Genomic DNA, 12,283 nt, shown 5'->3' with positions numbered 1-12,283 from the left:
TCCGCCAAGGAGACCAGGTGCTCTACCCTACCGGGCCGATATAGTTCTGCTACAGTATTGTGATAGATATAGGCACATGTACTCCGTACATCAATTGGCGATTGCGGCTTCACCCTTGTAAGCAGCGTTCCAAGAGTCCGATCATTGAAGATCGTCGATTGACCAATCACACCAATGGTTCTGCAGCTGACTTCTTGCGCTAAGCTATATACAAAATGTGGGGCTACGCAAATCTTTTGCGCAGCTGCGTGTAGGGGTGAAGCCGCAATCGCCAATGACTGTACAAAAGTAGAGCATTGGGGAACGATCCTGGCATGGTAGCAGATATAGCTATGATGATTTCTACATATGTAAGCACCGATTCAATTTTGGTAGTGAGTCCAAGGCGTATGATAAGATCTGATGGTCATCAGGTATATCGCAGCGGGCGGCCAGGCGGCGGTGGAGTGACTTGGAGCGAACGGACCACAACCGCTGACTACATTCAGGATAATGCTAGGAGTCCTTATGATTCTTCACCAGAAGTTATTATCATGCTTATTTGTTGTAAAGCATGCCCCCCAAAGTTGCATTAGGCTGGAGTCAATCTCGCACGGGTTGTACCGTACATGGATTCCACTGCGTACAGACAAGGTCATGATGTACACTCTCATGCATTTGCAACTTCCGCTTTGCGCATGCAGCTCAGTTTCCATCCCACGCAGGACACGGACCCGCCTGGTATACGCTTGTGCAAAAGAGGTTAAGCCAAATAGATATTATGCATTGATTGACCCGAGCGTGTCAGAAAGAAAATCAATCTATGGGATTGCTGACAGGGACTAGTATCATTTGGCAAGATTACCACTAAACGACAGAGGCTTAGCGTGGCATCGAAGGTCGTCTGCTCACAGAAATCGGAAGCTGCAATTGCATGAGAGTGTAACTAGTTTCTCTACGGATGATCGTTCAAACAAAGCTATGTAAATCACTATAAATTAGCTGGTGCAGGGAGTGCTACGCATCGTATCCGGTGTGTTCCGGATGAGCAACATCTTCAAAAAGCAGTTGAATTGGTTACGATACTGTTGGTAAAGTCCAACAGATTAGGCTTCCTTATCAAAAGTTGTCACTATGTCTGTTTTGTTATTATTAACTAGTAAACATGCAACCTGCAGCTGCATTACGTTCAATCCAATCTCGAGCTGGTTGCACTCCGCCTCGTTAGCTCCAGCAATGCCTGTACCTTTCTATGGTACATGGATTCTGCTGCATCTAGACGGGACAGCTAATCGGCTTTTGCTGGCGGACGAAATCACCTTTATCATTTCGCCCAAAATGTGCAGAGGGCTGCGCGTCAGATGATACGATAGGCTGGGAATCATGTCTAGTCTATTCGAAAAAAGGGCGAATGCCCGGCACTACAGAATATAAGAATGAGCTGAAGGCCATCTGCAATAGCCCATCAACCTAAGGAATTCACTCTTCAAGATGGCATCAAACCAATCCTATACACGTTCCTCTCATCAAGGCGAATCTTTCAGCTCGGAAGTGAATCCTTACAACAATGTCTGCGATCAATGCTATCGCCGCAAGCTCAGCTGTTCTCGTGGGAAGCCTGCGTGCGAGAGATGCCAACAGTCTGGCCAGCAATGCACGTACAGTATCAGCAGGCCTGTTGGGCGCCCGAAACGATCAGAGTCCGATGAGAGTCGTCAGCATAGGCGTACTGCCATGCGTAATGCTATCAGAACACAGGAGCAGGCATTGCAGAGAAAGGGCCTGTACACTCCCGTATCACAACGTAGTCTCGAGGGTATGTTCGCTTCAGCTAACTGTTGGTCGGCTTGCTAACTCGCGATGATCCTACAGACTCTCAGGCTAGCGACCAGTCCGGCCAGAAAGAAGAGACAAGACACAAAAACCCAGGAATCCAAATGCAGAACGATTCGAACCGTTCCGAAACTGCGTTGTTTCACTCGAATCTAGATACAGGACTGCAATCCCTAAGCTATGGGTCACAAGCCGATCAGGCTTACCAAAACCACCTAAGTCGTTCTGGAGAAGACACCACGAGTGGCCGAGCAGAGCGCCACGGCCAGACGTCAGCACAGCCAAACAACGCTCAGGGTATCTCAGAGCCGATAGTCACGACCAGCTTCGACTGTGGCGTACTACCACCCCTGTCGCCCGCGTTGGACGAAGAATTTCTAGATCTGAGTTTCCCTAGCCAGGAACGCCTCTACATCGATCTAGAACCTCAGCACTCTAACTCAACCGGCAGTAGCAGCGATGAAAAGTGTAATTGCCTTTCGTACATCATGCAATTCTTGAACAGAAACCGAGAAGGAAACAATACGAGGCGCGATCCCATGAACAGGATCCACTTACTCAACGAATCTGCTGAGCAATTTCTCATGTGTGAAAGTAACCATAGTAAGCTATGGTACATCATCGTGTTGGCTCTCTACCAAGATGCAGACGATAGTCTAAGCTTACCAGAAGAGCTGCGAGAGACGATAGGTGCACAATCTGAAGCAAAGCAATCCCACGGTGACAAAAAATCAACCTTGAACATGGTACGTTATACTTATCGCTCTGGGATATATAGCGGATATATCTCATCGGCTCCATGCTACAAAGAGCAAACCCTCGCCGGAAATAAAGCTGACCTGTTATAGCACCTTAAGAATAGGAACATCTTACTCAAGACGTTCATTCTGCTATCATCAACAGCATCTGCTCTACCTTTCAAGTTTGGGATCGATGGTGATGACAAGTTCAGTCCTGAGATTATGGAAGCCTTCGCTGAGTTGGTTCGGGACAGATTTGAAAATCGGCTGTTAGAGCAAGCGGACGAAGCAAGGCTGTGTAAATAGTGTGACACGATACGTGATTGTGCTCAAAAGATCAAGGGGCGACCCGCAACCGAGCTGGCAGTACAAAGCTGAAATCCAATCGCTGCAATAGTATTGAGTGAAGAAGGTATCTATCTACTCTGAACAGAAATCGCAATAGGTATCCACAGTCTAGTCACGTGATTACTACACCACAATACCTAATAAAGTACTTCAGCCACTCAACTCTTGTCCCGTTAAATGTCTAGTTAGCACTATCAGTAACAAGTGCCTTACAGAACCTACTCCGAGGGGCCTGTGGTTTTGTTCATCAAAGCATAGGAAGCAACGCGCCTCAAGCCATCTAGTTACATAGAGGATTTTTTCACCAATTACGTTTTCAACCTAGCGTTTGATTTGGTCTGCAGCGGCTCTGCCCGGGCGCAAGCCTTGCATAACAAGCATCAGTCGACGAATACAAAAGTCAGCGGTAAGGACCCTTATGGAAGTATCAGTGAAGACGACATGGACAAGGCGAGACCGTTCCAGCGCATTGACGAGGACCATCAAGGATTACATTCCATCTTGTTATAAGCACCAAAGAGGTTGAGAGGGCCAATACGTTCGAGCGCGCACACTGTCGCCAATATGCATAGCCAAACAGCTGCGGCTGCGGCTGCACTGCAGGAAATCAAGGTTTCTAGATTTTTGAGCGCTTCGTGTGCATCGCTTATCTTTCTCTCTACTAGGGTGCCGGTTGATGTGGCTTCACGACTTGGAATTTCTTAGGCACTTACACGAAGTCCTTGGGGCTCAATGAAGGGGCTCTCATTGAGGGTTGACAAATATCGCTTTGTCAGTTCCTGCAAGCAGTTGGTTTGAAGAAGTTCTATATGTTCTTTTTTGGTTATCTTGCTAAGAGTCGGTTCAGATACAGTATAGTTATTTCGTGAATAACTACATAACTTTATATAGTATTCTAGAGTTACAGGACCAAAATCTAAATTAAAACTAGTTATACCTCCCGTATAAGTAAGCTGAAAGAAAACAACCAAATGTTAGAGATGATCCGATTTGGATTAAAAAGGTTCCTAAGATTAAGGATTCTGATTTTTGATAAGTCTGTGTTATGAACCAACAGACAAACTGCTTACGCTCCAGGCCAGTAATCAGTTTGAAGGAAGCGGGACAAGCCAACTACGCCGCAAACCTTTAACCACGCCGCAGTCACGTGATCGATCGTCAACGATCATATAACTGAGAGCCAATCAAAAGGCGATTGTCCACGATCACGATCCTCATTCAGTATATAGGAATAGGCATCGAACCCTTATGGCTCGATGTATTCAACTTAAGTTACGAGTACAAGTACAATACAAGAGTTACTTGCAGAGACACTGTTCGTCACACCCTGTTGCTTCATCCGCGAAAATCAATCTCAAGAGTCTTGACACCTGAAGTCTTATATTATTTCCACTTAAGACTCTACTCTTAATATACGACTATCTTGAATATTGTACTAAAACTATATTACCCGGGGTCTACACGGGGTAGGGGTATACTTGCCTAGTCTCGGTCCGGGTTAGAGCGAGACGGAATAATGAAGTATGTCGTGCGATCGTTTGGCGATTCGCAGTGGAAAGAGAGTTATAAGTAGATGTTGACTGATATAAACAGACAAAAGTGAACTCCGTAACAACAGCCCTGCACGGCCTAAAACTACCACTAAAAGAATTGTACCTGACGGGTTGCCCGCCCACTTTTGCCAAGCCCTCACCAAAATCACTACATTATGGCCCAAAACAGCCCACTTTGGCCCTGTATAGTGCAATACAAGATAAGACATCATTCAGAGACTACTCCCGCTACTTACTTACACGTTCTCGCATTATGCCCAGTCCCGTTGCACCGTCCACACCGGCGTTGGGATGTTTCACCCACTTTAGCGCGCCTTTGCTTCTTTGGCTTCTTCCCATCACTACGCACCCCAAAGTCCTGAAGAGCGGCCAAGCGCGCCCCGTCTTCAACTGCCAAGGTCCCCTCTGCCTTGACCCGCTTTCTTTTGTGCGATTTCCGTCGCGTTGCGGCCTCATTTGTTGCCTTAAGCTCAGCTATCTCCTTTTGCGCCAACACTAACTTGTGTGCGATAGTAGCTGCCCCCTTTGAGACCTTCTCAAAGGCCTCCACAATAGACATTGGCGAGCTATTCACATGTCTTTGAATACTCTGCTTTACTAGCGTCCATTGCGACCCTAATTCTAGGGTATTACTAGGGTTTTGCGACACCCAGAGCTGGTTATTAACAGATAGAGGTGGGGTGCGCAACTGGACGTCAAGGGCCGATATAACCCGTTCTGTGTCAAATGGGACGGATCCAGCGCTTCGAAACCCTCTTTGGACATTGCTAGAAGTAAATGAGATGTCAAAAGCGCGTTTGAAGCAAGGCAGGAACTCTTGTTTTGTGATGTGGTTGATCTGGCTGCGCATGAGTGCTTCGACTTGGCGTCCATAGGCCTGCTTCAAAGGGGTAAAACAGCCCACATCAAGTGGCTGTAAGAGGTGAGACGAGTGCGGAGGCTTACTGAGAGTAACAGTATTGTTATCTTTGCAATAGTTTTGGAAAACCAGCGAGTTGTGGCTCTCATGGCTGTCAGAAATGAGCAGGCGGTGGGTCCTAACTACCTTTCTCTTTGTATGCTCATCAAAGTGCTTCAGCCACCCAAAACCTAGCTTATTGGTTGTCCAGGCCTTCTCAGAGACATCAATAATCTAGTTCTTAGATATATCGCCATGCTTGTGCCAGTTTGAGAGATGGTGGCGCGCCTTGAGGATGGTGAAAGGCGGAACCGTCCACCAGGTCGCATTGATACCCTGATGACCGTTGCCCACTCTCTGTTGCCACGCTGGACAGACTTTGGCCGTCCAGGTCTCTCTGAAGCTGTAACAACGGGTCTAGGGGTAATTTGGCCCATCATAAAGCCCGTCTCATCAAAGCTGTCCGTATCGTCGTCCTGGATCCAATATTTGGCTTTCAAGTTGGCTACCAGGTTAAACCAGGCTTGGATGGCCTTAGAATGCTTATAGAGAGCTCTCTTTTAGTCCTAATTGTGATTAAACTCGTCGTAAACTCTGTTCGGCGTTTAGCGAACCTACTGGGCTAGTTATGTACAACCTGGTCCAGATTACGCTCAGCACGCAAGGAATTGGCCATATTAGCCACGTCTGCGAGCCTGGGGGGATCTGCGTGTAACAAGCTCAAGTATATGCTTAAAAATTACGTCCTCTTCAAACTTTGTAAGACTCCTTATTTTGGGCCAGCGATCTGCCTGTGAAGGTCTTCCGTCGCGTCTTTGACTTAGTATTATTCGATTAACATTATAGATAGCTGCAGCGCGTTGAATAGAGAGGTTCGCGTTTTTTTTTTTTTTTTTTTTTTTTTTTTTTTTAAAAAAAAAGCTTAAAGAGCAAACTATATCTAACGTTCAGCAGAGGGCTTTAAATGCTGTTATTATTACGACATTGGAGTGGAGTAGTGTGTTAAGAGTAAGGTTCTTGAGTAGAAGTAATATAAGACTTCGGGTGTCAAGACTCTCAGGGTTGGTTTTCGCGGATGAAGCAACAGGGTGTAATGAACAAGGTTCTGCAAGTAACTCGTATATTGTACTTGTACTCGTAACTTAAGTTGAACACATCGAGCCATAAGGGTTCGATGCCTACTGCTATATACAAAAGGGTGTCCTATGTCCCATGCGGTCCCATGGTGTCTCATACTGTCCCATGCGTGGTACATCGTGGGATTATATGGGATCTGTGGGACACACGTGACATGTCCCATGGTGGCGTTCCGCCAAGCCCGTGGGATGCATGATTACTCATACGTCATTGGCTGGGTATGTCTGCTCTTTCACAAAGGGTTCCCAACATGGCCCCTTCCTTCATTCTTGCCATATCTTCGCGCTGTCCCCTCTGTCAGGTTCGTAACACTATCGTCGCTATCGTCGCTATTGCTTGCACTAATTTTGCCATCCACTATAGCTTTATAAGCCTTTTTGATAGTAGTATTGACATTAATACACGATTCTGTAGGAGTAGATTCTGCGCAATCTTCTTGAGTATACTGAGTAAAGCGTTCTAGGTCCTGTGACGGTGTGGTGGATGGTGAAGCTGCAATGAGATGGTGGCTCGTGAGTTTCGTATATGGATCGACAAGTTGACGAACATTATACGCCACCCACATAGCTGGCGTACGATCTGTTGTTATAGTGCCCTCACGATACTTAGAGCTGCTATCTTGAAGTATCCATTCCCACTTCATTAGGACCTTAGTGTTGTAGTTGTTATCGTCAGTGTTTATGTGTTACCAGCGCGCAACATTACGCTGCGTTGTGATACCGCCCGCTATACGCTTAGTGTATTTACGGCCAAAGTTTCGTATAGTTGGGAAGATACGTCTCCATTTATTGAAAATAATTGTAGCCTCACGAAGTCGTTTCGTAGCTATTTCCACCTCAAGACGAGCAAGGTCATTAACCTGGCGCTGCTGCACCATCTGCCGCGCGTCTTCGGCGTATATTACGCCACCTTTACTCTCTACAATCCGCTTCTTACGACGTCTTCGCTCCTCCTTGGCAAGGATAGCAGCCTCAGTTCTGTGCAGCTCACGCTTGAAGCCCTCGGCGTTGCGGGCAAGAGCTGAGACGCCACGAAGGTGACGGATCACATCAGCCGCGACCTGACGAGGGAGGTGTTGATGGATCACGGCGCGAACAAACGGCTCTTGTAACTCGATCTGTCGTACTGTTTTTGGTGTATGCCAAGTAGCGTCGCCAGGCTTAGGATCCTCGGGTTCTGGTGTTGCACCTTGTGGTTGAGACCGCCGCACTAGCTGTGCCGTCTCGAGGTCGATCTTAACGCGGTGGAAGCGTCGCACAGGCGCTCGAGATGGCGATGAGATGAGNGGAGGCGGCGAGGATATATCAAGAGGTGTACCGGCGCGCTGTACAAGCGGTAGTGGTGGTGTAGCTGAGCGGTCACTATTGCTAGAGTAGCAACCTTCTTGGGTTCGAATATGCGCTAACATGATGTCAGGTTTGTACGGCATTATGCCTGTACGGCGCCAACCTGAGCAGATTGTAGACTTTGTAAACGTTAAGCACCGGATCTCCTCTATTGTAGCCATAAAGTCGGCCTTGTTGATGTCGCGCGAGCCTGTACGAGAGGCNTACTCAAGCGTCTTGCCGTGATACCACTTGAGCGGTTGAAAGCAACCCACATCTAGAGGCTGGAGGAGGTGGGTTGTATGAGGTGGGAGGGTAAAGAGCTGTATCTTGTTATCTTCAGCAAGCTGACAAAACTGCTTTGTATAGTGAGATTTATGCCCATCTATTAGCAACAAGCGCCAAGCTCCATGGCGACTACGGCTTGTCACCTTGTTAAAGTGTTGAATCCAGGCATACGCAAGTTTGTCGTTGCTATATCCACTATCGGACACGCCTACAAGATACCCATCAGGTAGATCCACGATCCAATGCTCCATTACAGTAGCAGCTTTGACGATAATAAGAGGTGGAATAACCTCGCCTGTGGCCCGGATACACTCAACAAGGGTGATAAGCTCGCGATTGTTGGCGTTGTGGATAAAGACCGTACGTCCATTTTTGGTGTATAAGTACTGCTCTTTTGCAACACCAATNCGGCAGCCTGTCTCATCCATATTNTATATATCTTCAGGCAAGATACCGCGCTCGTCGATAAGGTCTTTNAGCCTAGTATACCAGTCAAGGAGTGCTGCTGGCTCCTGGGCAAGCTTACGCTGTACCTCAATTGACTTTGCCTTTACACGTCTATATTTTAGGTGCCTTGCGAGCCATCGTCGTGACCAAAGCTTGCCAACCTTAGGCGTAACTTGATCTAGTCCTGTATACGCATCCTCAAGGAGTGAGTTTGCCTGCTGTTCAACCAGTCCACGATGAATACCAAAGCCAATATTATCAATAGCATCAAGATACCGCTCAAGAGCGAAATCTTGAGACTCGTTAAGCCGGNNTAAANNAGGTGGCTTAGCGCGATCACAGCGATTCGGAAGTCCAAGATAGGCGCGTCGCAGGCGCTGATATGGCAAGTTGTGGGTAGTTGCATAGCTTTTAATGTTAGGTTGATGGAGGAGGCGTAACGCTTCGGCGTGCTTTTGCAACGCCGCCACCTCTTCTTTATATACAGACTTTCCCTTATTGACTTTAGGCATGGTAAAAACGATATGCGTAGTTAAGTTTATTTAATTATGCGTTGTTGTAGTAGATGTATGTACTAAAAGCTACGTATTATCATTGAGGTGATCATTATCGTTGAGGTGATAGGCCCGTGCGGAGCACGGGCAATTTCATTGAAATTCTGCTACAGCAGCCGTTGGGCCCGAGTACAATGAGACCATTTCTAAAGCGGAAAGGTTCTCAACTAGATCGATCGGGTTTAAGTATCTGCAATGCTTGAAACTCAAAAAAAAAAACAGAAGCCATTTTCATTTGTCAAAACTGAGCCAAACAATCGCGTGGTACTCGCAGTGCAAGACAAATCTCGTGTTCTGTGGTTTTTTGCTTAGCAGCCTATAATTGACGTAGTTAACTACTGCTGCATAACCTACGTATTGGCGCATTAGGTATGGTCTTTCAGTCTTGGCGCAACATCCCGGTCGACGCAAACTGGAATTATAGACACTAGGCGTGCTCACATGTACATAAATGTAGTGCAAATTATCCATTCATCGCTGTTCCTCCACGATACAGACCGTCCGGACGTGAAACAAGCACACCATAATAGCGGCATGATCATAACTGATCAGTATGGGTGCGGACGTGACAGGGCCGCTATCATTCAACACTGTGATTAGACGAGGAAAGCCTGCCATGTGTCACCTTCCAGACATAGCTTATTTCTGATAAGGGCGGCATGCGCGAACGGTAGGAAGGACACTGAGTCGCTGATATCTGCACGCACATGCGCTTCTATTTTCTGCTTTCAGTGCGCTGCCTCCCTTTCATTCCAGGCAGCACATCGGCCCGCCTAGTATGTGCTTGTACGGAAAAGGCTGCTTGACAAGCGTAGACTAGACTTTGACCAGTCCAGATTCACACCAAGAACTGCCCCGTGACATTACCGAAAGCAGCTACCCAGCATTGTTCAGTTAGGTTCATCATTGGGTAAGAGAGCTTTAGTGCAGCATCAAGATGGCCTACTTGCAAGAATCCGGAGCCTACAGGTTTATGAGATTGCAGATTTCTTATTGATCGGCTGTTGCCTTGCAGTTTACAGTACGAACTAAGCATTGCTTTACTTGCTCCTTTTTGCCTCGTTCGCTGCTTGGCTACCAGTGATCAAAACACAGTTAATTGGGCCCTTTTTATGATAGATCTGTTACATCCCCTCTCAGTCGCTATAACATACATTTACTTGACATGATGGCAAATGCATCGCATTATCAATCGTGGGACTTGCTGAAAAGGTATGCAATCATGTTTATATATGTCACACTAACAAATGCACCAATGCTCGCAAGTATCCAGTTCCTTAGCATCTGGCGCCTACTTTGACATCAATATCACATACGGTAACAATAATTCAAAATTGCACAAGGTCATTGTCTGCACCAGAACAGACTTTTTTGCACGTGCGGTCAATTTTGGCGGGCAGGTAAGTAACTTTACATGCGGGTTGTACACCCAGGTCAGCTAACTCAAGTGAAAGAAACCAAGAGTGGCACATCTAACCTGCCCGAAGATGAGCCTGAGACTGCAAGACTTCTCATTCAATATCTGTATGAGAGAGAATACGAGCCGCAACTACCTCCGACAGCTGTCACTTTCGACCATCGCCGTTTCCACACCAGTCAAGCATGGGAAGCCGTCATCCAAAACAGAAGACTAGCGTCGCGTCTTCCCCCATACCTGTACTTGTGAGTGTGGTTACTGTGGTCATAGTCTACTCTATCCACAACATTACTGTGGCGAATGCTGTAGTTACACATGCAAGAGATTTGCCTATAAAATCTGCACTACTGCTGCACTCACCGGACCGTCATCGAAACTTCTATTACATAGCAAAATGTATCTCTAGGGCACGCCTGTGCGAATACATCGCTAAGGCGGAGGATGAATTACAAGGCACGTAGGAGGAACCTTTACCTGATAGCATTAACAAACCAAAACGATCGGAAACACCTCATAAATAGACATTGCCAGACAATGAGACAATGAATTAGAGTAATTACGTGAAGCAAGAGAGGAGAGTTGCGAAGCGAGTGGATCATGATACGGATTACGGGGACAGGTAACCACACAGAGAGCCACTCAGAGTATGTAGTTAATAAGGTAGTTGATTAACTGCATTGCGAATTGCTGTTGAGCAGATGTTTCTTCCCATTTTATCGAATGACGAGCGATTTTACTGCGCTAATTGCTATCTTATGGCAGCAGCGCGACAGCGAGGCAGCTATGCTGTCTTTCTTTGCTGAGTTTCTTGGCGTCGTAACTCCTTATGCATTTCCATTTGCTTCATCGTGCCCCGACCTCTTATTACCCTCCCGGTGTCATCCCTAAACCCATATTCCCATACATGCTCGTCTGGATCCTCTCGAGAACGGAACTCTGGGGCCGCCCGGGGTGGCAGATGAGGATCGGTCGTGTAACGCCACTCTTTCTCGATCATACGACGTGCAGCTGGTGTCGTTGCTGCTATACTGTGCGCACCTTCCTTCTTCAGGTGAAGAAGGAAGTTGCTTCGGAGGAGCCAGGATTTGCCATAATCGGGGCACGATGGTAGCTTACATGGATAAGCCCATACATTTCCGAGGGGAAGATTGGTGTCAGCGTTATCGACCCCATCATCGCTTTCAGAGGGAATAGAAGGGCTGGAGAGTGAAGGAGTCATGCTCTGTCCACTAGTTGCTTGTGCGATGGCGAAGAATATCAGTATTGTAATTCAGCTCCAAAGCGGGGCACCAACAACGAAGCGGCGGCCACATAAAGACCAAGGGATTAGCCGAGGCAATGCCGGCCTTCTTGGACGCCAGCGCTAACACACGCATCATGTATCATGCCTTGCATGCGTCGGGACATACAGATCGCTATATCATTCTTGACATTGCGTTTCCAGCTGATAATGCTGCGCCGTTTCTTGAGTATGCCGACGAGGCGTTTGGCTTGTACCCTATTTGGCTGTGTCCGCTGCGCCGAGATGGCAGGAGCTCAATGGGGCATGCGAAGCCGTTTAAGCTCGGACACCTAGTAATGGCCACACCCAGTAGTGGCCACCCCAACCACTCCACCAACAACAACTATTTTTGAATTTTGAAGCTGCCCACCACCACCACAACGTGCCTAATATGTCCAATCGCGAAGAATCTATTCAATCTGCTATCCGCGATTATCATAATGGTGTTTTTAAATCACAAAAAGCTGCTGCTGCCGCGTATG

The 12,283-nt window shown here is 47.2% G+C and overlaps 6 protein-coding genes across 6 annotated transcripts; 3 read left to right on the top strand and 3 right to left on the bottom strand.

Annotated features, from left to right (window-relative positions):
- Window positions 1-299: 299 nt before the first annotated feature.
- On the top strand, window positions 300-575 carry COCVIDRAFT_116032 (hypothetical protein; the record flags this gene model as incomplete). The annotated part of the gene is made up of 1 exon (XM_014694747.1): window positions 300-575. A coding segment is annotated over one exon (276 nt), but the record flags the coding sequence as incomplete, so codon positions are not given.
- Window positions 576-1,546: 971 nt separating this feature from the next.
- On the top strand, window positions 1,547-2,858 carry COCVIDRAFT_116026 (hypothetical protein; the record flags this gene model as incomplete). Its single annotated transcript, XM_014694746.1, has 3 exons — window positions 1,547-1,717; window positions 1,860-2,558; window positions 2,661-2,858. 3 exons carry the CDS (start codon window positions 1,547-1,549, stop codon window positions 2,856-2,858), a joined length of 1,068 nt encoding a protein of 355 aa, XP_014550232.1.
- A 2,388-nt stretch (window positions 2,859-5,246) lies between these two features.
- COCVIDRAFT_71227 (hypothetical protein) lies at window positions 5,247-8,469 on the bottom strand (the record flags this gene model as incomplete). Its single annotated transcript, XM_014694745.1, has 2 exons — window positions 5,247-5,585; window positions 8,356-8,469. Coding segments are annotated over 2 exons (453 nt in total), but the record flags the coding sequence as incomplete, so codon positions are not given.
- Window positions 8,470-10,270: 1,801 nt separating this feature from the next.
- Window positions 10,271-10,980, top strand: COCVIDRAFT_21254 (hypothetical protein; the record flags this gene model as incomplete). The annotated part of the gene is made up of 4 exons (XM_014694744.1): window positions 10,271-10,314; window positions 10,376-10,502; window positions 10,541-10,764; window positions 10,926-10,980. 4 exons carry the CDS (start codon window positions 10,271-10,273, stop codon window positions 10,978-10,980), a joined length of 450 nt encoding a protein of 149 aa, XP_014550230.1.
- A 9-nt stretch (window positions 10,981-10,989) lies between these two features.
- COCVIDRAFT_116033 (hypothetical protein) lies at window positions 10,990-11,187 on the bottom strand (the record flags this gene model as incomplete). The annotated part of the gene is made up of 1 exon (XM_014694743.1): window positions 10,990-11,187. A coding segment is annotated over one exon (198 nt), but the record flags the coding sequence as incomplete, so codon positions are not given.
- Window positions 11,188-11,327: 140 nt separating this feature from the next.
- COCVIDRAFT_63347 (hypothetical protein) lies at window positions 11,328-11,714 on the bottom strand (the record flags this gene model as incomplete). The annotated part of the gene is made up of 1 exon (XM_014694742.1): window positions 11,328-11,714. A coding segment is annotated over one exon (387 nt), but the record flags the coding sequence as incomplete, so codon positions are not given.
- Window positions 11,715-12,283: the final 569 nt, after the last annotated feature.

The sequence above is a fragment of the Bipolaris victoriae genome, assembly GCF_000527765.1.
Source record: "Bipolaris victoriae FI3 unplaced genomic scaffold scaffold_224, whole genome shotgun sequence".
NCBI lineage: Eukaryota > Fungi > Ascomycota > Dothideomycetes > Pleosporales > Pleosporaceae > Bipolaris > Bipolaris victoriae.
This window is presented reverse-complemented; position numbering and strand designations above follow the sequence as displayed.